The 26809-nt window shown below is 35.0% G+C and overlaps 4 protein-coding genes and 3 pseudogenes across 5 annotated transcripts; 3 read left to right on the top strand and 4 right to left on the bottom strand.

Moving 5' to 3' along the window:
- Positions 1-627: 627 nt before the first annotated feature.
- On the top strand, positions 628-3057 carry LOC120217164 (signal recognition particle 19 kDa protein-like). Its single transcript, XM_039214371.1, has 4 exons — positions 628-734; positions 1196-1382; positions 2373-2472; positions 2731-3057. The coding sequence occupies exons 2-4, from the start codon at positions 1206-1208 to the stop codon at positions 2862-2864; spliced, it is 411 nt and encodes a 136-aa protein (XP_039070302.1). The 5' UTR covers positions 628-734; positions 1196-1205; the 3' UTR covers positions 2865-3057.
- A 645-nt stretch (positions 3058-3702) lies between these two features.
- LOC120217245 lies at positions 3703-5968 on the top strand (annotated as a pseudogene).
- Positions 5969-6462: 494 nt separating this feature from the next.
- On the bottom strand, positions 6463-8369 carry LOC120217244 (annotated as a pseudogene).
- Positions 8370-10011: 1642 nt separating this feature from the next.
- LOC120217243 (GDSL esterase/lipase At4g16230-like) lies at positions 10012-11799 on the bottom strand. The gene is made up of 5 exons (XM_039214432.1): positions 11536-11799; positions 11034-11164; positions 10745-10963; positions 10370-10622; positions 10012-10296 (listed from the first exon to the last, which is right to left on the bottom strand). The coding sequence occupies exons 1-5, from the start codon at positions 11771-11773 to the stop codon at positions 10073-10075; spliced, it is 1065 nt and encodes a 354-aa protein (XP_039070363.1). The 5' UTR covers positions 11774-11799; the 3' UTR covers positions 10012-10072.
- A 988-nt stretch (positions 11800-12787) lies between these two features.
- On the bottom strand, positions 12788-18071 carry LOC120217242 (lecithin-cholesterol acyltransferase-like 4). 2 transcript variants are annotated; one of them, XM_039214430.1, is made up of 12 exons: positions 18055-18071; positions 16486-16750; positions 16098-16189; positions 15699-15817; positions 15442-15577; positions 15254-15305; positions 14928-15028; positions 14271-14453; positions 13974-14131; positions 13792-13846; positions 13643-13696; positions 12854-13273 (listed from the first exon to the last, which is right to left on the bottom strand). In XM_039214430.1, exons 2-12 carry the CDS (start codon positions 16724-16726, stop codon positions 12854-12856), a joined length of 1611 nt encoding a protein of 536 aa, XP_039070361.1. In that variant the 5' UTR covers positions 16727-16750; positions 18055-18071. The 2 variants fall into 2 exon arrangements, with proteins under 2 accessions (XP_039070362.1, XP_039070361.1); XM_039214431.1 differs by lacking the exon at positions 18055-18071 and having other exon boundaries at positions 12788-13273; positions 16486-16726.
- Positions 18072-18314: 243 nt separating this feature from the next.
- Positions 18315-22754, bottom strand: LOC120217302 (solanesyl diphosphate synthase 3, chloroplastic/mitochondrial-like). Its single transcript, XM_039214466.1, is given in 14 exon segments — positions 18315-18596; positions 18666-18715; positions 18718-18763; positions 18920-19009; positions 19152-19284; positions 19391-19476; positions 19593-19661; positions 19748-19834; positions 19971-20102; positions 20361-20432; positions 20655-20759; positions 20867-20993; positions 22557-22621; positions 22701-22754. Coding segments are annotated over 14 exon segments (1296 nt in total). The 3' UTR covers positions 18315-18416.
- LOC120217301 lies at positions 22719-23584 on the top strand (annotated as a pseudogene).
- Positions 23585-26809: the final 3225 nt, after the last annotated feature.

The raw sequence follows: 26809 nt of genomic DNA, 5'->3' as shown, positions 1-26809 counted from the left end.
AAGGGTAAACTTATAAAATTTTAGAAAATATAAAAATATTTAAAATATATATGAATTCAATTTTTTAACGAATGACTGCCTCTCTTCGTTCATCTCTGCAAACAATTTGAATTCATTGGGGACAAATATCTCATTTGATGATGACAATATCATTGACAAAAAAACTATTGTATCAGGAAACTTCAAATGGATCAAGTATATGTATATAATCTCTAAATCTAATATCTCATCCAATTTCATTCTCAAACTAATATCTTCATTGTAAATTGATCCCTAAACTTATGAATCTTTCAATATAATCTCTAAATCCTAATATGTAATTAGTTTCAACCTTTGTTTAACCTAATTTTTTTTAAAATATAATAGTATAGCTTGGCATAACAATTTTATTAATAATGGATGAAATTTAACATTCAAAAGTTTGAAGATCAATTTAGAACGAGGATCATAGTTTGAAGATGAAATTGAAATATTCAAAAGGCTAAAGACTAACTTAGAATGAGAGTCATAGTTTGAGAATGAAATTAGAATGTTTAAAATTTTAGGGACTATTTTAAAATGAGAATTATGATTTGTGGACGTACTATGCAATTAAATAAAAAACACCTAGCCTATGTACGCTCGCATGTGTTTACAAAACGCTTTCGCATTTGGCTGGAGGCTTAAAGATTCGAGCAACCCAGCATTTCGAAGCCAGATCCGACTCTACCGCCGATTAACAGTCACCGGAATCGGTACTTTAGGTTATAAAGAAAAGTTTCAACTTTTTTTTTTACCGTTTTCAGTACGATTTTTCAAGTAATTGATTAGATATTTGAGTTCAATCTTATTTTCAATGTTAAAAAATTATGGATTTTGCTTGTTTTTTTTTTAAGATTTTGGGTAGTAAATATTGGGTTTTAGGGATTGTAGTTGTTATGGTTTATCTACCTCTATCATTGTTGTTTTCCTCGTGTAGATTTAGAATTTTTGTTTAATTTCATCTGTTTATAGTTTCGACCAATTTTTTTCTTTTATAATTGTTTCATTTACAATGATATTGTAATTAGCTTGTTTATCGAGAGTTATTGAATAGCAATTTGAATTCTGAAATTTATTTTTTGTAATTTTTTTTTGCTGAATTATGTAACGGGTCTTTTTACAGTTAGTTTTTTTTTTTTTTTTGCTGAATTATATGATATGTTGTTTGATTCAGATAAGAAAAGATGAATGGAGAAGTCCCCGACATTAAGAAATGGGAGGTTTTCTATCCTGTTTATATTAATTCGAAGAAAACAGTAGCCGAGGGAAGGCGAATCAACTTGGCTAAAGCATGTGAAAATCCCACCTGTGTTGAAATCGCTGATTGCTGCAACCATCTCAAAGTTCCGAATGCCATCGAGGTTTGTTCTTGTATGATTTGTGATGCCATTGTGGAAATGTGGGGAAAATGATATCGAATCTAATATGAACTTTTCGCCTGATTAGAACCCGGGGTCGATATCTGGATGTATTTTGGTGTTCTTATGTTCAATGAAATCCCAAGGCACTCTTTTCCTCCTTCCGCTGATTAAAGAGCTTCTCTTTAAGTCTCTCTAATCAAGAAGGAGGTTTTTAATGAGGCCTTCAATTCCTATCAAAAAAAAAAGAACCCGAGGTTTCATGTAATTTAAATAGTTCCATCAGCAATGATAGAAATCTGTTGTGGATAGAAACAATTATACGCATTTCCTTCTGTGACAATCGAAACAAACGAAGAGCTCTCTTAACCCTTGTTGCTTGCTATCATTGCTTCCTTCTGCCTGGTTTTGGAAATCTAGCTCATAAATGGACATTTAGGACTTATTATTATCCATTTGTTCTTATGGATACTATGGAGGGTGAATCAAAATTAATGAGGGCTGTCACCAGAGATATTTATTGGCTCCTTTGTGGATTTAGTACTCTTATGGTCTCTGAATGCCACAAGCATGGTTTTTTGGGTTTTTCGTGCACTGCTTTTTTCATCATTCGAGGGTCCATCCATGAGTGCTGGGTCCATTGTTGATTTCTACCTTTGCTTGTCCCCTGTTTCCGAAATTTATCTTTAGTTGGACAATAGCACTCACTGTTATTGTCCGTGTCTTTTGTAGACTTTGGTTCCCTAGCCATCGATTTACCTGACAAGAAGGTTGCTCCCTCAAACCTCAGCTGTGGCCTGCTACCATTAGAGCTATTTATTTGCTAAATCATTTCGGCATCCTGTGAAAATAACCATTTGCCTAACATCTAGGAAAATGACTTATTCATCTCACTCTTGTTGCATGCTTCATGGAATTTTTACACTATCAGCTGTTTGAACAAACTAGTTCTTTCTATTTGTTATTTAACCACGTTAGAGGTGATTTGTACAGATTGACAAGGCATATCCTCGCGATTTCATGCAAAGAGGGAGAGTGAGGGTCCAGTTGAAAAAGGAGGATGGGACTTTATGCAATCCAGTCATTCCTTCAAGTAAGTATAGTTTTTAAAATAATTCTACTGCCAGTTTTGAGCTTGAGAATAATTGAACTTTTTGAAGAAAAAAAAGAGCCCTTTTATGTAATAACACGAGTTATTTGATAGTGTAAAAGCACTTTCAGTCTTCAATTTCGCAAAATTATATTATGAATGGAGAAGAAAAAGAACAGTGCTGGAATGAATTATGCAGGGAACTTAAAACACATAATTCCTCTATCAAAGACACATGTTCTATAATTGGTCTCGTTGCAGGGAAACAGCTGATGTTCCAAGTTGCGGAGTTGGTACCTAGACATCCGGGGAGGGCCAAGAAGCAGGAAGCTCCGTCGATATCAAGTACTGCCGGATCTTCCAAGTCCGGGAAGGGTGGAAGAAAAAAGCGATAGCTCCATTACTCCCCAAAACAACAGGTCATGGTTTTTCTTGGAACGCTTTAAAATTTGCCAGTGAGCTAAACATCTTCATATGGTTTACTTTTTCATTTCTGTTTATCTGAGTGAGCTTCGGAGTATATGTTTACAGATGAATTCCTTGGGTTCTTGATAGGTTCTAATCATTGAGTACTTTAACTTTATTGAACTTTATAGGATTTGGTTTTTCAAATGCAGCTCCCAGGGTGCATGCTTGTTAAACTAAGGCTAAATTTTCAAACCTCGTGGTATTATTATTATTATAGTTTATTTTAAAGAAAGGGAAGGGTTTTAGACTAGATTTGTGAAGTTCGTGGTATTTTTCGATGAAATAGACATTGGATTCACATTCAGACTAAAAATGAGAGAATTGAAATTTCTAGGATCGTCGATGACCGATGAAAGCTGAAAGTGACCGGTGGCCAATGGTGGGCGACATTGATCAAATTCATGAGTTAAATTGATATTTTATCAAAAGTTTAAGGGTTAAATTGATATTCTATCAAAAGTTTAATGATTAAATTAGTATTTTATATATAGCTCAAGAGATAAATTAAAAATTAATCTCTTTTACTAATGTATCACATCATTAAACTAGCGATTTTAAATATCTTGTGATTAAAATATTGTAAATCAATGACGTAAATGATATAAATAGATAATATAAATGATTAAAATATTATTTTTAAATTCGATGACCAAAAAATAAACACTTACGGAATGAGAATTTTATCATCCCTAATACTATCACTTGGGATAAAAAATAAAATTAGATACTTAAGTGGAGAGATAACTTGCGGGTCTATTTGGCTATTGAGCCTAAAGAAACTGCAATATAAATCCGTAGAAGAAAAGAACATCAAAAGTCTTCGTAAAGGGACTTTGGTTTTGGTTATGACCCTTCGGCTTTTTTCACAATTCTCACTTTCATTTTGGATTCACTCTACAATTTTATCTATATTTTATCCCTTGTCGTTTAGCAACATAAATTTGATTAACAAGAAGATCTCATGGCCACCACTGGAAACAAGAACATCAATGCCAAATTGGTTCGTTTTCTCTCTCTCTCTCTTTTGATCCTTTAAACCTCCTTTAAGATGCTGAATTATGATCCGGGTCTTGATGTATTGTGCTTCATGTTTGCTTTTTGTGTGAATTGTTTATGGGTTATATTTTTTTAAAACTTGAATTTTGTACCTTGGGTCGGATTTAGATGCTGAATTATGATCCGGTCTTGATGAATTGTGCTTCATATTTGATTTTTTAATGCGAACATATATTTAAATATTATTAGTTTGATCTTTGAACCGGTGTTTGTTGCATGTATGAGTTATTAATATGTGTTTTGTTCTTCAGGTTCTTCTTGGGGATGTTGGGGACGTGGAGCCGGAAAGTCGAGTCTTGTTTTGCGCTTTGTTAGAGGGCAATTCGTTGAATTTCAGGTTGGTGCCATTATGGATTCCGAGTTCGAACATTCTTAATTCGAATTTTGAGTTAGGAATTTATGGTTTGAAATTGATTTGTAATATGTAGGAGTCAACCATAGGAGTGGTTTTTTTCTCTCAGACAGTGGTGGTGAATGATGCGACTGTAAAGTTTGAGATTTGGGATACTGCCGGTCAAGAGAGGTACCATAGCTTGGCACCGATATATTACAGGGGAGCTGCGGCTGCGATCATTGTTTACGATGTCACGAATCCAGAAAGTTCATGATGGTTAACCAGTGTCTTCTTTATGTGATTTGGTAATGTAAACTCGTAAATGCCTAGTTGTAATATATCCGATGTCATAGCTGGTTAAATTCCCTAAACAATATTGTCTCAAGGCTAGCTTTCTTTGAATCTAACTTGAATGATGCGTCTGCAACACAATGTTCGAGTAGGTTTTGTCTGGTTGATTCATCAACGTGATGACATTTAGTATTTGAAAGAATGGTAATATCTTCTTATTTTGTAGGCGTCATTTGAGAGAGCCAAAAAATGGGTCCAGGAACTTCAATCACAAGGTAGTCATTTTCATTTTCTACTCCTTGTTGACATTCTACTCGATTATGTATCTAGTTTATTTTTCTTATTTTTATCCTTATGAGTTGTTTATTTAAGTGCTATGAGTGATCGAATTCTAATTTCGATGTTGATTTCTTCTTTTTGTTTTTCTTTGAAGGAAATATTAATATGGTAACGGCACTTGCTGGGAACAAGGTTGATTTACTCGAAGAAAGGGAGGTGGCATCCGAGGCAAGCTATTAGTTTCTTCTGTATTCCCTAAACTCTTCATTTTTCTTGAACTACCATTACCGATACCTATATGGCTCTACGAAGATTTAAAATGCTAGGAAAAACCTGGAAAGACAAAGTACCCATACCATGTCCGATTCTTAAACTCGAGTCCACATATTAGTTTTTACTTCCCTTCAAACATAAAACATTGTAGCATTACTAGTAATCAGTGATTCTTAGTTGCATTTTTAGGTAGAACAACTGCTAGGATTAGTGTAGTTTCGGATTGACTTTCAAACTAGTCTTTTTCTCTTTGAGATGGTAAACGATCAAATAGATTCATGGTGCAGTTACGGTTTAAACTCATCGTACATGCGAGCGAACATGCATTTGACTTCTTATTGTCCTCGATGGTTTAGGAAGCAAATACTTATGCTCAAGAGAATGGCCTTTTCTTCATGGAAACTTCTGCAAAGACTGCATCCAATGTCAATGACATTTTCTACGAAATAGGTCAGTTTAATTTGTTGTTTCGTTTAAGTTCCCCCTCAAAAAAAGTATTATTTGTTTAATGAGTCGGCAGTCAACTAATTTTTTCCCCTCGACAGCTAAAAAATTACCTCGAATGCAGCCGGGACAAAACCCTGCTGGAATGGTCCTCATGGATAGAGCTGCAGAACTGACAGGAAGCGCATCTTGTTGCTCGTAGATGGAGGTGTGTATCTTCGAAGTAGCTCGTGTAACGTTCTCTGCAACCAAAAGCTCTATCTTTACTTAATATATACATTCGATAACAAACTGTTCATTGTGCCGGAGATTGATGTTCTTTGTGTAATTATAGTGCGCTATTTTCAGGTTTCACTTCTGTAGTTCTATGTGTTAAATAAATACACATGCCTTTACTTGTACGTCTAATTGTTTTGTTTCCAATGATCCACTTAAGTTCACGGACTTGGCAACTTTTTCCTATTTTAAATCCTTTTTGATGATTTGACTAGGAATGTGAACTGGACGAGTTGGGTTGGATTTTCGACCGCTATGATCTCGATTCACTACTTAAGAGTCGCCACCTGATCCCAATCGAACTCTGATTTAACATGATTTTATCTGATAAAACTCCGATCCCACATAGTGGAAGCATAACTCGACTTTGATCAAACAAACAAGATAACTAATATGAGAGAATAAACGCTGATCGGAGAGTCAACATCAAATTCTTAATTTATTAATACGGGAGGGATTTCTCGTCTCTAAATTAATTTTTTTTAATTTTTTTAATATTTTTTAGATGATAATATGATATATATGTTTATATTTGATGCACTGTAGTATGTATTTTCATACACCGTCGTTAATTAGATGATGACATGTCATCAAGAATTAACAAGTTGCCGGATGTTGATTGGTGAAACATATTTAAGGCCACCATCTAATAAATGCTTTGCTCCGATTAAAACGGCCGATTCCGTCGGGTGGAATGGATCCCAGAAAACATACTTCGTCCGGTCCGGACAAACTTGAGACACCGGTATGCATGGGAGCAGACCTCCATGCCTCCCGATCACTTCACAACAAGCACAATTTGCGTTCCCAAAACCTGGAAAGAAAACGGGGGGGAAATCAAAATTTAAAGCTCATCAACTCTTCCAAATCCCAGTTTCATAAACTTCAATGCAGAATTTCACCATATGATCTATAGTTGTCAATGAGATCTTCCGTTACTGCATAATTATCAACATAAACGAATGTCGATCCCGTAAGATTTTTCGTAAGACCTTCGAGCATACTCTTCAATTTAGAGTTGCATAACTTGGCTAGTTCGTTTAACGATGCTACACAATCATGGGTGCATATATGCGCGTCGATCTCGAATGGCATGCAACCGACTTTCGGGGCATTCGACACCGCAGTCTTCCTAGCATCCAAGTTATAAAGTCTCTGCAATTCACACAGATCAAAGATCGTTAAAGATCGGATCTCGTTTAGGTCTTTTTTGTCCGAGTGGAAGCAGGGGAAGGTCTTCAGGAAAAAAAAACCTAACCGACTTTCACTCGACTGATCGGAATTAAAATCATATTTTGGGAGCAATGGACAAGAATATATAACTATGAGTTGGGATTTGAAACTGGAAACTACTTCATCCACAAATTGGTTCACATCAAGAATTGAATATTCTCCATATAAGATATCATTGGACCCAATTAAAAGAAAATAGAGTGAATTTCTGAGCAATGCTTGAGCCGCTGGTGCACCAATTCTTGATATAATGTCTTGCCTAGTCTTTGCAAAGTAATCCATTTGTGTATCCATACAAATTCGTTCACCCTGCAAAAATATAATATTTTCACCAATTTTAGTTTGAAATCTTCGTAAAACATTCGAATAGAAAAGACTTAAGGGTGTCAAAAGCCTTCAAAAATTGAAAGAAAAAAAAAATCAATTAAGAACTTTTCTTTTCACCGATTAGGTTTTTATATTCTGAAATTTCATCAATGTACTCATTTGAAAAGCGTCGACTGTTAAATCTAACAGTTTTTTTTTTTTTGAATCAGTCGATAATCACAGTGTATTTTAAAAAATTACATTGGTATAACGACATGAGAGTACGAGATCCCCATAATGAACCTATATAATCTTACCATGGCTGAGCCAGTGAACTGTAAAATTCCAGCCCCAGAGGAGGCAGAGTTAACACCCTTCAAAATCATATCTCCACTTGTATTAGGTACCAAGAAAGGAGGAGCATAATTTTTGAAACCAAGTTCTCCTGTTTCAAACACAAGATTTAAACCTGAGATAATTTAAATCGAATCGGGTTTGGACAATCATAATAGAATGTTAGAATGTCGATACTATACACGAGTCCAACTCAAACTCGGTCCAGCCTGATCCATGAATACTCAATAACATAACGAGTGTAAGCAAGTGTTGGCCCTAAAATAGTGATCGGAACGCCACGCTGTTATGATCTACTCATTAGAAGAAGAAATAATTTGTAGAAACTTGCCTAAAACGTCAGTAATCATTCGAGAGTTTGTGTATCGTCCGGACGGAGTGCCTTTCGGGAAGTCGATACCATTAGGAAACACTGGTTTTGCCAATGTGTCGATGTAATAGTTATTTCCGACTTCGACCAGTGAGTCTCCGAAGATGAAAAATGAGTAATGTTATGGGCAAAACAGATGGTGGGTAGCCATATATGGATGGCTAAAATCTGATGCATTAAACAAATTATTACAAGCTTCTTTGAAATGGTGCCCATTCGTTCCCCAATACGTATATGTGTTGAAGATTATAACCTTACCATTGTTATTTTTATACTATTGTTGAGTGGTTATTTATTTTGGTTGTGGTTCCCTGCTTGGAAGAAAACTTAAAACCCTAAATTATTAAAAGGGATGACAACTAGCTAAAGTAAAATTCAATTTCGATTTCAAATTTATAAATTTATTTTAAAATTTAAATTTATTTTTTGAATTAAATCTAAATATTATTATTCAAATCCAAATAGGAACTAATTAAAAAAAATGTAATTAATTCAAGAAATGGATATTTAAAGATTAATATATGTTTCTTTTATGATTATTATTCATTGACGGTATATAATTTTATGCATCGTCAATGAATAAGAAATTACATATAATACAATAATTTTTAAAACATTTAATGATTTATATTGTTTTATTTTTTGAGGTTCTGAATTCGAGCAGTTGCGTTTATAGGGTATGTGATGTTAATAGTTAAAAAAAGTATGAACATATACTACCTTGTAATCACCAAACTATTAAAAAAATATTTAAATATGTCAAAACTTAATTAAATAAATATAATCATAATCATAGCATATGTAGCATGAAGGAATCGAAAGGCTCATCAATATTTTCTTTAATTATTTTATTTTAGTTATGGTCTATGGTTAATAGTACTAATGCTATAAATTATAGTATGCCCCATTTCTTCGAAAAATTCGCCTCATAGATCTGCGCTACCTTTTAGGGTTTGATTTTCAGATTTATTTCGATTTGGACTTTGATTTTTGAATTTAGATCTTTTAAGTCCTATTGTGTCTTTGGATAATCGAGATTTGAAATTTGATCCGAGCTCAACCTGTTAAACGTCAAGTTTAATTATTCATGATCAAACAAAGAGTAAGAGTTTGAGTATAAATTGAAATTTTAAGGGTGATAGGACGGGGACGAGACAAAAAAAATTAGACCTGTCATAAGTGGTGGGATAAACATGAGTATAACCTTGTATCTCCCTTATCCTTACTCGTCTAGCATCATCATTTATATTTGGATGTTATATAAGGACTTTATTTTATATTTTTTTTCAACCCGTGTTAAAATTATATTGTAATTTATCAATTAAAGAGTCATGACTACTTATTACTTTTAAAAATGGCTACTATTAGAATAATGTTGCATATGTGGTGAGAGCCCGAAAGATAAATATTTCGTATATTTTTCATAAAAAATCATTTATATATTTTTTAAATTAATACTTATATATATAACATATAAAAAAGATCGTGAGACGCATATAGTAAAATTTTGGTGGGTTTCAAGATCTACGTGTGTAGTGGAAGGAGAGTGATATTAATCTTACAGTCCGAGGCGGGGATGGATATAGCAAGATCAAATTAAGTTCAGTCTAACTCAACGGCGAGGGTTTCAAATTTTATCCCAACATACCCAAATCTATAGATAGTTAAACTTGTTTGAGCATTTAGTTTTAATTTTTAAAGGTTATATAATATTTTTTATTTAGCATTTAGTAATTTAATATATATATTTTATTAACGTGAAAGGTATTTGTCATCACTAGTTCTTGAATGATATTATGAAATATTTCTTTTACTTTTACATTTATTCGAATAATAACGAAATATATAGGTTTATATTCTACCCACAACAAGTGTTTAAGTCATACATTATCAATAAATCAGACGATGAAACGTCGACATTAAGAATTAGCAAGCTGTCGGATATTGATGGGTGAAACATATTCGGTACCACCATCCAATATATACTTTGCCGCAATTAAAATCGCCGACTCCGTCGGATGGAACGGATCCCAAAACATATACTTCTTCCGGTCGGAACAAACTCGAGACACCTCCATGCACGGAATTAGACCGCCGTGTCTCCCGATCACTTCGCAACAAGCATAATCTACATTCTCAAATCCTGAAAAAGAAAAAGAAACCAAGCTCATGGACACTTCCAAATCCCAATTCAAAAGTCCATTGATGAATCTCACCGTATGATCTAGAGTTGTTAATGATTTCTTCGGTTACTGCATAATTATCGACATAAATGAGTATCGATCCCGCGAGACTGTTGGTGAGATCTTCGACCAAGCTCTTTAATTTCGAGTTTAATAACTTGGCGAAGTTGTTCAATGACTCAGCACAATTCTGGGCACATATATGTGTATCGATCTCGAATGGAATGGAACCCACTTTCGAGACCCCGGCTACCGCGAACTTCCTGGCATCCATGTTATAAAGTCTCTGTAATTTACATAGATCGAAGATAGTTAGTACTCGGTGATTAAATCGAGTAAACCTCTAGACGTGTCTGGTGGGATTTTAGCGGAATTAATAATCGTAACTGAAGAAGGAGAAGATCTTACTATGATCTGGGATTTGAAATTGGAAACTACTTCATTTGTGTAGCTGTTGCGGTCAAGAGTTTCATATTCTCCGAATAAGACGTCGTTGGCCCCAATTGAAAGAAAATAGAGTGAGTTTCTGAGCAGTGCTTGAGCCGCTGGTGCACCAATTTTGGATATGATGTCTTGCCTAGTCTTGCCAAAGTAATCCAATTGTCTATCCATGCAAATTCTTTCACCCTACAAAAGTACCATTTAGTTTCGGGTTCATATTACTAATACATAGAAATGGGGAAGAAATTAATATTACAAAGATTGATCCAGTAGCTTGTAAAATTCCAGCTCCAGAGGAGGCATAATTAACACCCTTCAAAATCATATCTCCAGTAATATTAGGTGCCAAGAAAGGAGGAGCGTAATCTTTGAAACCCAATTCCTCACCTGTCCAAACACACAGAATTAATCAAATTAACCAAAAGCACGAGTCGAGTCATCTTTCCAAATCAGAAGATATGTTCCATATTTAAGATAAATAAAAAAACCAATTTAAGTAAAGAAAATTAAGCCCGTTTAAGATATACATGTAATTGAATTTCCATATTTAAAACCCATGCTTAGATATCTCACTCTAATGTACCTATATATTATGTTCATAATGTTGATAGAAATATATTATGTTTATATCATACATAAGTCTGATTTGGAATCGTATAACGAGTGCAACAAATATCAATAGCAAAACAATGATCGTAATGTCACGTCGTCTACATTCTGCAATCCCTTTTTATAAAGAGAATTTCGCGGATACTTGCCTATAACGTCTGTAATTATTCGGGAATTCGTGTATCGTCCGGACGGAGTGCCTTTCGGGAAGTCGATACCATTAGGAAACACCGGTTTAGCCACTGTGTCGATGTAAAAGTTGTTTCCGGCTTCGACCAGTGAATCTCCGAAGACGAAAAATGCAGCGATATTCTGAGCACAACAGATGGATAAAACCCGAAACAATATCGAAACTGTGACAATAAGCTTATTCGTAATGGTTCCCATCTGTGTTGAAGATTCGCAGATGTGGGTTTGGGGTTTTAATGATCAATTGAAGTTCTTCCAATGGATTAAATAGTGATGCAAGCAAAGTGGTACCTATCTCCCTTATTTAATAACCTATATGTAAAGGTCACAGGACTGAGTTTTTTTCGTGTGCAAACTCTTTAGTTTTTCACTGATTTATCTTTTCTGAAACCTTTTTATTCTACAATCTAGCCGAGACACATAACACACTATACATTTCTTCATAAACCGCGCTGGTAAACGACTTTTAAGAGATAAATATTGGACTTATTTGAGGGTCGAAAATCCCTTTTGAGATTAAAAGAAGTTTATCGTGATTAAATTTTTAAAATTATTAAATATGATTTTTCATTAAAAACTAAATGTTATCTTTTAAAGATAATTATGCGAACCGAATGAGATATTAAATTTAGAGATTCGGTTTAGAGGATGGTCCATATATAAAAGGCTATGGATTATTTAATTTTTCTTTTTTGCATTTCGGCTCTTAGATCTGCGCCTAACTTTACGAGCTGATGCTTTAGTACAACAAACATTTCCCGACGGAATGTACTAAGCGTCGCTGTTTATTTATTTCTTGCAACGACAAAATAAAAAATAAAAGATAAAAACGAAAATTATATATAAGAATAAGATCTATTTATATAGTATAAAAATTAAAACATTCTACACTAATTTAAAATCATTAGATAAACATAAATATAAATTAATAATTAAAATTATTTATTTTTTCGTAAAAATCTCATTCATTTTCAACTTCTAATATTAGCATCATTTTATACTTAAGTTCATGTTTTATTTATTTAGTAATCACATTGGATCTCAATTATTACAGAATTGAGTTCGATTGTACCCTGAACGAGAAGGCACTTCTAATATTAATTATATATATAATATATGTTATATAATTTATAACACATAAAAATAAATTTGTAATAATATATAATACTATAATATATACATTAAAATATATGTTAAGTCTTCCATTTACAAACACATAATTAATATACAAGAGTTACAGGGAAACAGAAGAAAGCTTTCTTTAATAGGAGTCCGAATCTAGGTATCAACAGATACACTTATGGCATTTAGCTCGACGTGTTGCTTACCCTCGTTTTGCGGATGAATAACGATGGTTGCCATGGCTTCAGACCTTGAGGATTGCTTATTTCCCCCTTGCGAAACGGAAATCGAGCTAACGACTGGTTTTCTACCAGCCGCATTGCCGGGATCGTCTTGATCTTCGGGAATGATTTCCCATTCCTCTTTGAGTGAAGTAACTTGCAAGCCCTTCTCGCAGTGGCTTTCCATTTCGAATGCTGTTGGTAAAATAACATAATCGTTTACCGGGTTGTAGAAAGGGTCCGGATCACCTGCCCTTAACCAATGTTTGAGAATTCGGAATACGTGAGGTTCGCAAAGAATTCCCCGATGCTCGCCGGGTACTCCGACCCTAGCTTCAGCATGTAGTCCATCTGCCTGAAAGTAACAAGAACAAAAATGAGTTAGAGATATCGCCATTTCAGTCGCATGAGACACAAGATTAGAATCCAGAAAGAATAATTGGACATGCAATATCTACTATAATTAATAATGGTGTGATCATCCGTCATCGAATTAGAAAATAATATTTATCACTCAACAATTATTCTGTATATAACTTGCTTATCAAAGGATGAGGTTGACTGAAATCTAAAGACTATGGTCAGCCGGACATTCTTCATACTCGGGAAACCGCATAGATTACATGGATTACTTGATACATAAATCGCACAAATTCTAAATTTGTAAAGATAATAGTGTTGTCCACGAGGTCGTTGGAGTAAATTAGTTAATTGGGGTACTGACCTTAGCTGATTCTGTTGGAACCGTTCCATCACCGTCGACGCATATATATTTGGGCTGATATATAGAAGAAATTCAGCAATGAAATCTGCAAATATTGTATATTTGGGCTGATTTACAAGTTCTTTGAATTACAGCACAACAAGAATCACCTGAAAGAACCGCAAGTCTTGCATATTTGTGACCGGTGTCTCCTCACTTCCATAGCTGCAAAATTATTAAATTAAAAACTAAAACCCAAAGTACAAAAATACCACAAATAATATGAAGTTTGTAACTGAAACAGAAATAATCATCGAGCGATTTAAACAAAACAATGGAATAGAGGCATCACCAAATGCTGTGTGGTGTCTCGAGATTCATCCCATATATATTGTAGAATTTAACTCCGGAAGGAACCTTAGCATGAGACAACACCTTTTGTGTCTCTTTAACCCATTTCAAGATCTCCAAATTGAAAGGTTGTGGAATCATCTCCCCATCATAGTCGACCTGAAATTAAAAAATGCAAGCAATCACTTGGAACTCATCAATGAAGCTTTTCCTTCTCTATTTATTTATTTTTTTAGCAATGGACTCACACCTAAGACTAATTAACTTCCTTCTTGCACAATCAATGTTCATAGCTTACCGAGTTCCCAGAAAGAGCTTCCTTAAAAATATCAATGCAATCTCGAGGACGATAGGACTCTAGAATAGTCCGAGGAATTCCATCACAACCTTCTTTCTCCCTCCATATCTCAAGAAGAGGCGTATGTTGCCAATGGAAATGTGGACAAGCCATTAACTCGTATATCGAGGGGCACTCAATCAGCTGAATGATGCAGCACAGAAATAAACAACTCAAACTAATATCAAAATAACAATGAAGAGCACCGACATGACAAAATATACATAAACATTTCAATATACTAGACTGTAGCAACATCATAATGCAATCACAATCTTCCATTTAATTACAACTTCATTTGAGATTACTTGTTTTCCTTTAAGCCAACTAATCAAAAGTTTTGGCCTAAATGTAAACCACTCTTAATTCAAGTTGAGAAGCTTATCTCATAAGGCCCAAGTAACAGCTGGTAGACGATTTCAACGACTTGAAATAACCACATAAAATGAAGAGTGAAGAATTAGGATTGCATAATTAAGTGAGAGTGTTGAGACATTTTAACAGACTCTACATTCGTAAGTGATGGACATATCAATAGGATAGTTAATGTCCTCAATAGCATCTAACCAAGTAGAAATGCTGAAAATGACAAAAGTAATTTAGAAAATAATCACATACCAATTGATGCATGCTCCACTTTGAAATGAAAAAATTTTGTTCCCACCCGTCAACAAATGACATTCCATTTAGAAAGGTGTAAGCAATATATCCAGGTGCACCTGTTGGAAACATTTAAATTGCATCTCAATAAGGAGTTGAGTTGAAATTAGATCAAGCTATCTAAATACTAGGTCATCTCTTTCTTTTTTGCCTGAACTATTGGATTCTTTAGTGGACATTGAGATGGATAATGTTTCTGAACCCGGAATAGAACAATAGTTAAAGTGTTAAACTGAAATTGTTAAAGTGTCTTGTTCTCTACTCAATTTACAAAGACCACCTACCCCGGAATGGTGCAGCAATTGCAATCCAGTTCTTCACATATTTCTGAAAAACCTGCAGAAGAAAAGCAGCAGTAGATCACAAAGAGATACAATACTAAACCGTATATAGATATGAGAGAAATGGAGAAGCAGAACAAGGAAAAGATGAAAAATAAGGGCATAGAAGAAGATGGGAGTGGATTCCTTACGTCGCTGTGAAGGCCCATGAAACATTTTATCAGAAGGCCGCCCATAGAATGACTTATGATATTTATCTTTTTCCCTCCTGAAGCATTGTACACGGACTCTAGTTTCGCTGCCAGACAGTCCATTGTTTCTTGCAGCCTAAAAGAGAGGGGGAAAAACAATCAACCCATTGAAAACAAACCTTCAATTACAAGGACAAATAAGGCCACCATACTACACAAGGAAGAGAAACAATTATCGAGTTAATAATTTATTATACCTGTTACTTTGACGAAAATCATAACCAAAACCGAAAAGTGTTTTGCCTTCTTGAAAACCCCACTTGATCATTTCAACAATCATATCATGAAAATAACCAACAAACTCACGACCGATGATCTTGCATCAAAAGGAAAAGTTCGTCAAAACCCATCATTAGTTTCATTGTCATTAGGTTCCATTCAAACTTAAGGTTTATATATGGGTTATCTTAGCATTTCGAAACATCGAGTCTCGTTTTCACTGACAGAAAACTTCATACAAAATGAAATCTAACATTAGTTAAGGGCAAGAAATTTCAAGCTTTTGGGGTTAACATCAAATAAAACTTCTTGGATCGTATATTACATGATACTAAGGGGAATATATACATGCATGCATGCATGCATCCAGCTTATACCATATCAGGGTCCAAGACATCAATGGCTTGAAGTCCATATCTTCCTTCAGGGACTTTAATACTTGTATTTGGATCTAAGGATACAGTTTTACCTGTTTCACAAACAATGAAACCACAATTACATAATCGCTCCACAAAATTTCAACAAAAAAAAGGGAAAGAAATCGACTCTCATTAAAAAGAAATCACACTTAAATTCAATGGAAAGTTCTTTGAACCAAATATTAGCTTACAGATCCCAACACGCAACAGCTGATTCTAATGATTATGAATATAAGATTCTCAAGTTTCTTAAAATTCCCCAAAATACTCAACAATATAAACACTTTCTAGTTTCAACAATTCCACTAAAAATCTTTATCGCCAAAAAACACACATAAAAAATTACCAGTAGAAGGATCAAAACGAGACCAGAGCTTGGTCCGGAACTTATAATCGGCACCGAGGATCCTAACCCACACCCGTTCTTCTTTCCCATTTTGATCATCCACGGCATTCAAAATCGACCCGGCAATACCCGGAACTAATAAAACCGGGTCCAAATTCGGGTCAACGTAAGGTTGAGGTTTCTTAATCAGCTTCAACCACATCTCCACGGATTGTACAATATCTTCCAATAACATCGCCATACCAAAATCAAAACCAATTTCCAAATTGAAGAAAAATGAAATATTTACAAAAATATATGAAATTCTAAGGGAAATTTTGTTTTTCTTTTTGAATTTGGAGTTTCAGATTCTCGAGGAAAGAGTTTATCAGTTTAAAGGAGAGACAGAGGAGACAAACAACCGATTTACATACAGAAGCTAAATAAAGAAGAAAATACAACAAATTATTATAAATGTATACCATTATCTTATTTTATTTTCGGGTTAACTTCACTAAATGTCCTCAAGCTATAGAATAGATTGTAATCCAGTCCCTAACTTCAAAATGTTTTTGATTGACTCTTCAAATTATCATTATTGTATCCATTCACTTCAGCAATAAAAGGCAGTTTAAATCATATGTGAAGTATATTTAAAATGTATGGGTCAAATTTTATATATGTATAATCTTATTATATAGACAATTTGAATATGATATATCAAAAATAAATAAAGAATAGCAAAAATATTCGAATGATGGATTTCGATCCAATCTTATGGGATTTTTTTTTTATAAAAAGAATTGTGTTTTGGGGTAGGATTAATTTTTTATTAAAATTTTTTAATGGGTTTAGACCAAATCTATTGTGCCTCGATAGGTTAACCAAATTATTGTTTTTTTTTAATTATTTGAGTCATTTTTATTAATCAAATATATAATTTATTTTTAAGATCGAATTCATATTAAATTAAATTATGTTAAAATTATATTCGAACCACGTTAGCATCTTTAAAAGCACTCCTATTAAGTTTTATTCTCATAGTATGTTTTTTTAATATATCGTATCAAATAATTCATACGACAAATACACATATATTTATAACTTGGTCTTAATATATTTTAAATATGTTTAATGTGATATTTATGTAAAATTTAGGGACTAATCTAGAACTTAACCATAGTTTGTGGTATTTGGTGCAAATAAACTTTTTGTCTAAAATATAAATGCCACCCGTAGCAGCTACGTACAAATACAATTAGATGACGATTGGTCATATTTTACCGGGGTGTCCCAAGCGCTAAGAAGACAATCCCAAAGGGAGTTATCCACCAAATAATAAAATAAATTAGTTTCTTAAAAAGAAATAGTAATAGGTTGTATTTGAGTTTCTTTTCTTGTTCAAATTAATAAAGTTAGATTTTTGAAATTATGGTCATAATTTATAAATTTTGTTTGTTTGTATGGAGACTATGGATCAAAATAATTCATCCTTGCAGATGTTTACGAAAAATTATAAAATTAGAGATAGAAAATAATGATGGTTAAAGAGTTTAGAAGAAATTTTTGTATGAGAGATACTTTTAATTTTCTTTTTTTTAATAGTATGAAATGGTTACAAGATAATATATGTTCAGAATCTTTTTTAGTTATGGACAATACATTTATATCTCATAGATACAACTGTTTGAACTCGAAACTTCTAAAGAAAACAACTCTTTTTTGTCATTGAAATCACTGGAAAGATTCTGAAAAATTAGAATTTTTGAAATATATAATACCATGAGTTTATAATTTTAGAAAGTAGTATTCAGTTTTCAATATTGGGCATGGGTAACAACAGAACCGAGGCTCTAATACCATGTTAAGCATCCAACAAGAGTAATACGGAATACTCTAATCGATGTGGGATAACAACGGTTTAACGAAAGGAAGTTGGGATTCGGCTGTTCTCATTTATTCCTAATTGTGAGTATTCGAACGAGATTAATGAGCGCTTGCCTTGATTTCCTTACGTCCGAGCTGCTGCTTTTGGGCAGAGAATCGATGGCTGCTGCAGCAAGATTAGCATGCTTCGTCGCCAGTTCTTTCGTCCTTTGTATTCCCTTGCTCTTCCACAGGTACTCAAGTGTCTCAATATCAATACCAAAACTTCCACTGGTTTGATTTGAAGTAGCATTGAGCTGCGAATTTGAACTTACCGTATTTATATTGGCAGAGTTGTCGAAGCCCTGCTCGATCACGGCTTTGAACGAGGAAACTCTTACATGGCATATATTATAGGAGCAGTTATGATTCCCTGCGAAGATCGGATCAAGTTCGTCAACATTTGTACTCGAAAAAGGGTTTCAAAAAAAATGGAATCAACAGAACATGTAGTTGTTCGAATATATGTCGCATAGAGATGTAGATGCAGGGCCAAAGAGATATAACACGATGTTGTTAGACAAATTACCTGTCGTATGTCCGATAACAAACCCTTTCCTAATGAAGCTGATGTGCCTGTGAAATCGAGAATATCGTCTATGAGCTGATATGCCAATCCCTGGGAAACGGATTAAAGAGAATCAGGAAATGGCCAAAGAAATATGAACTGTAAAACACAAACTGAACGTATATTCGATACACGTATGTACTGGAACACGGATCGTAAAATCGAGAGGATGGTCTTTAAGAAGTTTACAGACCAAATTCTTGCCGTATTCAAAAGTCAACATTGCAACTTCGGGTGCTTGATTGGATAAAAGGGCCATGGCCTTGCAGCTGTTGGAGACCAATGATGCAGTCTTGTAGTATGTCTTTTGCATATAATACTCCATGCTGCAATTAAAAAGTTTTTTTTCCAATATCTTTCAGTTAGACACGAGAATCGGATAAAAATACTTCAGAAAAAAAAATGAAGAGTCGGTCCAACTCGGCATCTTACCTACAGCGCTGCTCGACCGTTGCAGCCATTTGCATGGCTTCACCGGTAACAAGATTCTCGACTGCAGTAACTAGTAATGATACAATCTGCAGTGCAAATAATGAGTTTGAAATGGGAAAGTGTAGGATATAGGTATGATTCTGGCTCGGGTACGCTCGATTTTTCGAGCTTTCTTCATATTCGGACAATTGTACCTACATACCTCGTTTTTCAAGGAAGAAAGGGCCCTTAGAGCTCGAAAAAGCAGAAAATTCCCTGCTAACACTGCTAACTGCATCATATAGATTAATAGCCAGGGATGAGTACTAAAAATTATGAATGTTTTTCGATTAACATAAGATGTATGTATTTGGTTACCTTATTTCCGACCACAAAATTTAACGAACTGACGCCTCGTCTCGTTTTCACATCATCCAAGATGTCATCATGAATTACACTAGCCACCTGAATTCACAAAGATTATTAGATCAGTCTAACAATGGATACAGAAATGTTTCTCCACATGAGAACTGTTTGATGCAAAGATTATTGGACTGTGCCTGGAATGAGGTACTGTTTGCTTCGGAGACGAAGAACTAACATGGATCATCTCGGTTATTTCAGCAATAAGTTGCTGTTTCCGACACAGTTCAACTCTCGATGTATCTCCGATGCAACTAAAAGATGATTCGGGTCTATGTATATCCATTGATTTGGCCATCAACAACAAAACCTGCAAAAAAGTATGAAAATCACCTTGAAGTACCCCTGTTTTGATCCTCTAAGAACCGAGTACTGGTAACCAACACACTCATTTAAGTGCAAGTAACATAGGTGGGAACATCGAATACACAACATCCCTCGGTTTCTTTTGGTTGGAGATTGAACAAAGCTATTTAGTAGTGTTTAGTTACCTGTTTATGCATGTGAAATGTACTCATGAGCATCAAAGGAACATAAAACATAAAACATTTAGTAATGTTCTTATTACCATGGAACATGTTCTCTTCCCTTCCACTCCATGTTCGAAGAAATATCGAGCAGCCGAGGCAAGCTCAGGGACCTAAATGACATAGAAATTCATGTTTCAATATCATCCTCATTGTAATCAAACTTATCTAAAACATCTAATTTATTGAGATCTAGTGAGAAAGGTCACTGTTCGGGTAAATCTTAATGCTTCTTTTAACTGACTTATGCATCGGAAATTCGATTCCGGCAACCTTCTGAGCATATAAACTTTTACTAAACAGCCAAAAAAGACAAGACATAGCAATGAAAATACCTCGGAAACTGTAGATGAACGCAACCTGTTTGAAACAAGTGAGATTTCATCAGCAACAAGGGAAAATGGATCCACTTTTTCCTGGAAAAAAGAATCGACTTTCAGCTTCAGATTATGATTGCTGAATCCAAATTTACCAATATTTGAAACCCAGAATCTGTCTTTTTTCTCGTTAAAAAAACAATGGAAAAACAATGCTTTTTTGAATGTACCTTCGGATTAGAATCAATGGAAGAGTGAGAATTAGCTGTAAAAACAAGAGATTGGAGGTGTTGAGGACAATGAAACAAAGGTTTTCTGGGAATCCCAGAAATCCTGGAAAACACCCGAGAAAATAGTCTTCATTTTCCTCATACTGCAATATTAAAAACTTTTGCAAAGAACATAGGATGAAGCAAATCATGTCATGTTTTCAATCTGTGTCGGATTAACTGATTGCCATTTTCAGTCGAAGGAACAAAACAGTGAGTGGACATTTTAGAGAAATAGGGCTAAAAAAGGGTAAACTAACTGAATGGTGACTTTTGTTTCAGTTTTGGTCACTTCTAATCACAAATTTTGAAAATGTTATGTTACAATCACTTATATTATCGATTAATTAAACTTTAATCAATTATATTATCGATTTTATTATATTTTGATCATCGAGCCATTAACCCTTAATCTTATCCTTCTCTCAACAACTCTTTAAACATTTTATATATGTATATATTGAACATAAATACTTTAAAAACGTTATTTAACTCATCAACATAATAAAAAATAATTGGGTGATAGTCAAAAGTAAAACATAAAAAAATAATTGAAGAAGATATAATTTAAATGCCATGCGTTATTTTAATATATCATGTGATGAATGGAGATTGATGAGTGAAAAATTAAGTAAATCGATAGGATTGATATTAATAATTTTACGTCATGATTTAATCTTAACTCACATCTCATGTTATAAAATGATATAATAATTAAAATTAGGGTAAAGTATACAAAATAGTCCCTGATTTTAATGGCACTTGCATTTTGGTCACCTAACTTTTAAAACTTGCAATATAGTCATTGAACTTTTAATTCATTTTCAATAAAATCCCTGCCGTTTCCTCTGTTAATCTTATCTGACGTGGCACGTTACCTCCCATCTCTTCTTCTTCTTCAAGAAGAAGAAGAGATGGGAAGTAACGTGTGAGAAGGAGAAGGAGAAGAAGAAGAAAGAAGGAAGGAAGGAAGAAAGAAAGTTGGAAGGAAGGAAAGAAGGAAGAAGAAGATGGGTTGACGGAGTTAACGTGCCACGTCAGACAAAACTAGCGGGAGGTAACGTCAGGGATCATACTGGAAACGAACTAAAAGTTCAGTGACTGTGTTGCAAGTTTTAAAAGTTGGATGGCCAAAATGCAAGTGCACTAAAAGTTCAAGGACTATTTATATACCTTGCCCTTAAAATTAAATGTAAAGATTAATAATTAGGAGGTAATTGTTAATAAGTTATCATAGACACAATCCTTAGTAAACATTCTTTTAACATTAAAATTATACTATTATAAAGAAATCAATGCTTTTTTTCCATTTAAAAGTTTTAAAAATAAAAACTAATTCCTTCTTTAAAAAGCTGTCTTGGTTGTTTTAATCAGTTAAACCAATTTTGGCCAGTTCGATTTGTCGACATGCATTTTCGTCCGACTTTATATTTTATATACATGTTATTATATTATATCATTATATATTATTATTCATTTGCTATTTTATTTTTCAGGTTCAATACTACAAATGAGTTTAAACTCCAAGGCCCTGTACACAATGGCCCAACAGAAAACCTAGTCTTCTACATCTTCAGCGTTGCAGCCAACATGCAAGGGGGGAACTGCCAGCCGAGTTCCACGGTCAACCCGAAGACTCCTCTCGCCTCACGTCTCCATCCACGTCACCGGAATCCTCGCCACAAGCAAAGCAAGAGTTTTAGTCCTAACGGGAGTCTAAAACCGAATTAGCACTATAAATACACAGAGAATGGAAGGAAAAAGGGGTATTCAAAAATGGGGACACGAGAGATACCTGTGAGCACTGGAAAAAAGGAAAAAAGAACCAGAGTGTGCGAGAGAGATCCATTAGCAGAAGATGAAGATTTTCGTCAAGACTCTCAAGGGCACTCACTTCGATATCGAATGAGAATGAAGTTCTGCATTCTGAGGTAGCTGACGTAAAAAAGAACATAGAAACAGTTCAAGGATCAGATGTTTATCCTGCTTCACAACAAATGCTTATCCATAAGGGGAAAGTTCTTAAAGATGATACGACATTGGCTGAGAACAGTGTTGCTGAAAATAGCTTTATTGTCATCATGTTGACAAAGAATAAGAGTTCATCTGGTGGGGGTGCAACTGCTTCAACAGCTCCTACAGCTAAAATAAGATCTAGTTTTGGCTCCTCAGACAAGTACACCATCATCGGCACCAGCCCCGGCTCCAGCGTCGGTACCAGCTCCGGCTCCAGCAACAGTTTCTTCTACACCTGTTGAGACTTCAGCAGTTGCTGCACCTGTATCTGAATTTGCACCTCTGGCATCAAATACCACTGCGTCAGAAACTGATGTTTATGGCCAAGCATCTTCTAATCTGTTAGCAGGAAACAACTTGGAGGGAGCAATCCAACAAATTCTGGACATGGGTGGAGGAACCTGGGATAGGGATACCGTTGTCCGGGCCCTTCGAGCAGCTTATAACAACCCAGAGAGAGCTGTTGAATATTTGTATTCTGGCATCCCAGAGCAAGCGGAAGCTCTGCCCGTGGCCCGTGGCCCTGTAGTTGGGCAAACAACGAACCCTCAACACTGCTCGGTCATAACTCGACGACAAAGTTCCCCTTCGACCAGCTTCAACGACTGCCCAAGAAGTCTAAACGAGACACAGAAGCCTCAAAATCTCAATCTCCTTTCTTAGCCCCAACATGCCTCGATCCCTACTACTCACTCGTCGATAAAGTCAGCTTTGATGTGGGATCCAGACCACACTGGTAACATTTCTATTTTTGTTTTGCATGGATGCTGATCTGGATTTTATGACCTCGGTTGTTGGAATTATCTAGAAACAGTTGAGCAAGAGAACGGACTTGATTTATTTTATGATGTTAAGTATTCCCTGCGCCTTTGCCTCAAGGAAAAATGGATGTGTGCCTGTGTTCATATATATAGCATGATGGCAATGTATGAGGAAGATGTTGCTCTTGCTCTGCAGAATAAATGTTTGCAGATTAAACATGTTATTTGTCCATGTGGCGTATAATGGTGATTGATCCAGAGCTAGTAATGATGATAGAGACTTGAGAAAGAAGCTTTTGACTAATGGTTGCCAAGCATGTCATTGAATAGGAAAAGAGCACTAACAAGGGAATGTTTTAAATTGAATTGCAAATGCAAAGGCTCCTGTACACGTGAAATAAAACAAAACCCCATGTGACCAAGGATTTGGGTAAATTCTCCATTTGGTCCTTCATTTATTATGGGTCCACTTTTATTTTCATTTATGTTATTACTTTTAAATTTTTATTTTATTTATTTATTTTAGTTCATCTCTTTTGTTTATTTAATATTTATTTAACATCTCTTATATAACATTTTTTTTTCTTTTTAGAGGATTTTTTTCATATCGATCAAAGGTAAATGATTTGAATTTAATTTTTTAAATTCTAATTTTAATTTTAATTTTTCGCAATTAAATTAAGACAACTGATAAATTAATTGGTACCGAAAGGGCGATTCAAGGGTGCTAATCCTTCCTTGACCGTAACCGACTCCCGAACCCGATACGTTTCTGGTACAAGGCAGATCAGGAAAGATGGTGTACGGCCCACCTAAATTCGTTTTAAAGTGGTCGGTGGCGACTCTAACCACATTTTCCAAGTCGAAGCCCAATTCCGGGGCCCTACCGAAAGACGGTTCCGACAGCTTGGCGACTCTGCTGGGGAGAGGTAAGTGAGTCAGGCCGAAATTAATTTCCGGTTGTCTTTTTTTAGCGAAAATTACAAGTCTAAATTTTAATTTGTTTATTTGATTCTAATTATTTACCTTTGGTTATTTTTCAAATAAATAGTTGTACTAACGTTTTTTAATGATTTCAGATTTTTTCAAAATTGTCATCTCTAAGCTCTAAACCCGAGCTCCAAACCCGTTTTGAGTGGGGGTGAAAGCGACGCATTCGTGTGAATTTATTCACCGCATATGCCTAGCAAGTAGCCTTCGGGATTCATATACCTTATGCCTTCGTGTGAATTTATTCTCCGTATGGGCATAAGGGAATGTGTCCTCTCGAGTTTAACTTAGTCCACACAAGCTTGTAATGGGCTTAGGACTAAGGGTCTGACAAGCCCAAGGGGGCACCAGCAAGGAGAACTCGAGTACCTTTTTAGAACCTAAACCGGGAGATTATGGAGAACTAGAGCCCACCCCGAAACCTCATTCCAAACCCTAGGCTGCTTTGATTTTATTTTCTGCTTTACTTTCTGTTCAAAGCATGTGAACTAGAAATTTATGCGGTTAGGACTAGTTCAAAATTAACATGCGGGATAGAGATCATGTCCGGGTAGGAATAATAAGCATGTGGGGTAGATATCATGTGGGGTAGGACTTTTATTTTCATGATTGCTTTTTATTATTTTCACATCACTAACCTTTTTCATTAATTGTTCTCTTTTGTTTTGTTTTCATCATTCGCATCATTTAAACGAGGTGTTGATCCACCAAAAATGTGTTTGTTAAACATAAATAATCTGCATTAATGGACAAAGGAGTTATAATACAAAGAGACAAAAAGCTCAGAAGTCCAACCGTGATCAAAGAATACTCAGAGGCAAGGGTTGCAGGGGCAAGACGAGGAAATGGTTACTGACCTGGAGAGTCCTTTCAAAAATTACGAGAACAAGATGGTGAAACCCTAGCTAAGCCGGAGACCATCATTGATGAATTCCAAAAACAAGTCGACAAACTTCGGATGGAGGGTTCCAATGGCACTTTCGTTTGGAACGAGCTCGGCATAGAGTGAAGGCCGGAGATGCAGTCATTCGAGACCTTTTTTGGGGCAAGCAACTTATCACCCGCACAAGTTTAGCCAAAGGAACCGAAATGGTTCGACAGGATATTCAACCGGTGAAAAAGCGGAAGACGAATCAACTTTCCAGAGGCTGTGCAGGATCTATACCATCAAAAAAAGTTTTTTGTCTCTTCAGACGTAACATTTTTGTCCCCAATAAGGATTATTCAGAATAATAGGCACATTTTTCGGATCAATGCCTCGAACATTTCATGCATCATACATTCAGACATATTGTGCATTTTGTTACTTTTCTTTACATTCGCATTATGATTCCCTTTTTTCATTGCATTCACATGTCTCATCAAAAATGAGAATTTCTGATCCTATGACATATAAGGAGCTTTACCAACAGTTGTTTGATGCACACGTGGTGTCCATGAAGCCCCGTACCCCAGGTAGTATGATGAGAACGCTCATTGCGAAAATCATAGCGGAGTCCCAGGGTGCACTATCGAGAATTACTCCACCATCAAGAGAATCATACAGAAAATACGTAACAAGAATCGGATCGACTTCAACAACTTGGGGGCATCCAAGTGAGGCATATCATTTCATCATTTGAGCCATTCTGTTTGGATTTGTTTTTTCATTCTTTTCTCAAGTTTTTGCAAGGACTTTTAAATAAATTTATGTTGCTTTAATGATGGCGAGCAATAAATCACATTTGCAAACTTGCAATTCTTTGAATATCATTTGAATTAAGAAACTCTGTTAATGGTTCAAAGTTACGGATCTTTGACAAAGTAACATGATTTAAAAAAAAAAGACTTTGACCTTAATCCAGAATATACCCTCAAACAGCATACCCTGCTCTTGTAATTAACCAATATACCCTTTTCCTTTCATAAGGTGCGGACAACATGGGGCATCATTTGCCTATGACAATTACTATGTTTTTTATTTAAGACATTCGATGACGATGATGATCTTTACAAATGAAAGAGTCGAGTAGGTGAATCCAGTTTAGGTCAGTTGCTTGAAAATTGAACTCTAAAGATGAGATTCCTTGACTTTCAAAAAAACACCTAGGCTATAACATGTTCTTCTTGACAATCTTAGGAAATTAAATCCGTAAAA

Source organism: Hibiscus syriacus, unplaced genomic scaffold, assembly GCF_006381635.1.
Source record: "Hibiscus syriacus cultivar Baekdansim isolate YM2019G1 unplaced genomic scaffold, ASM638163v2 tig00110186_pilon, whole genome shotgun sequence".
NCBI lineage: Eukaryota > Viridiplantae > Streptophyta > Magnoliopsida > Malvales > Malvaceae > Hibiscus > Hibiscus syriacus.
This window is presented reverse-complemented; position numbering and strand designations above follow the sequence as displayed.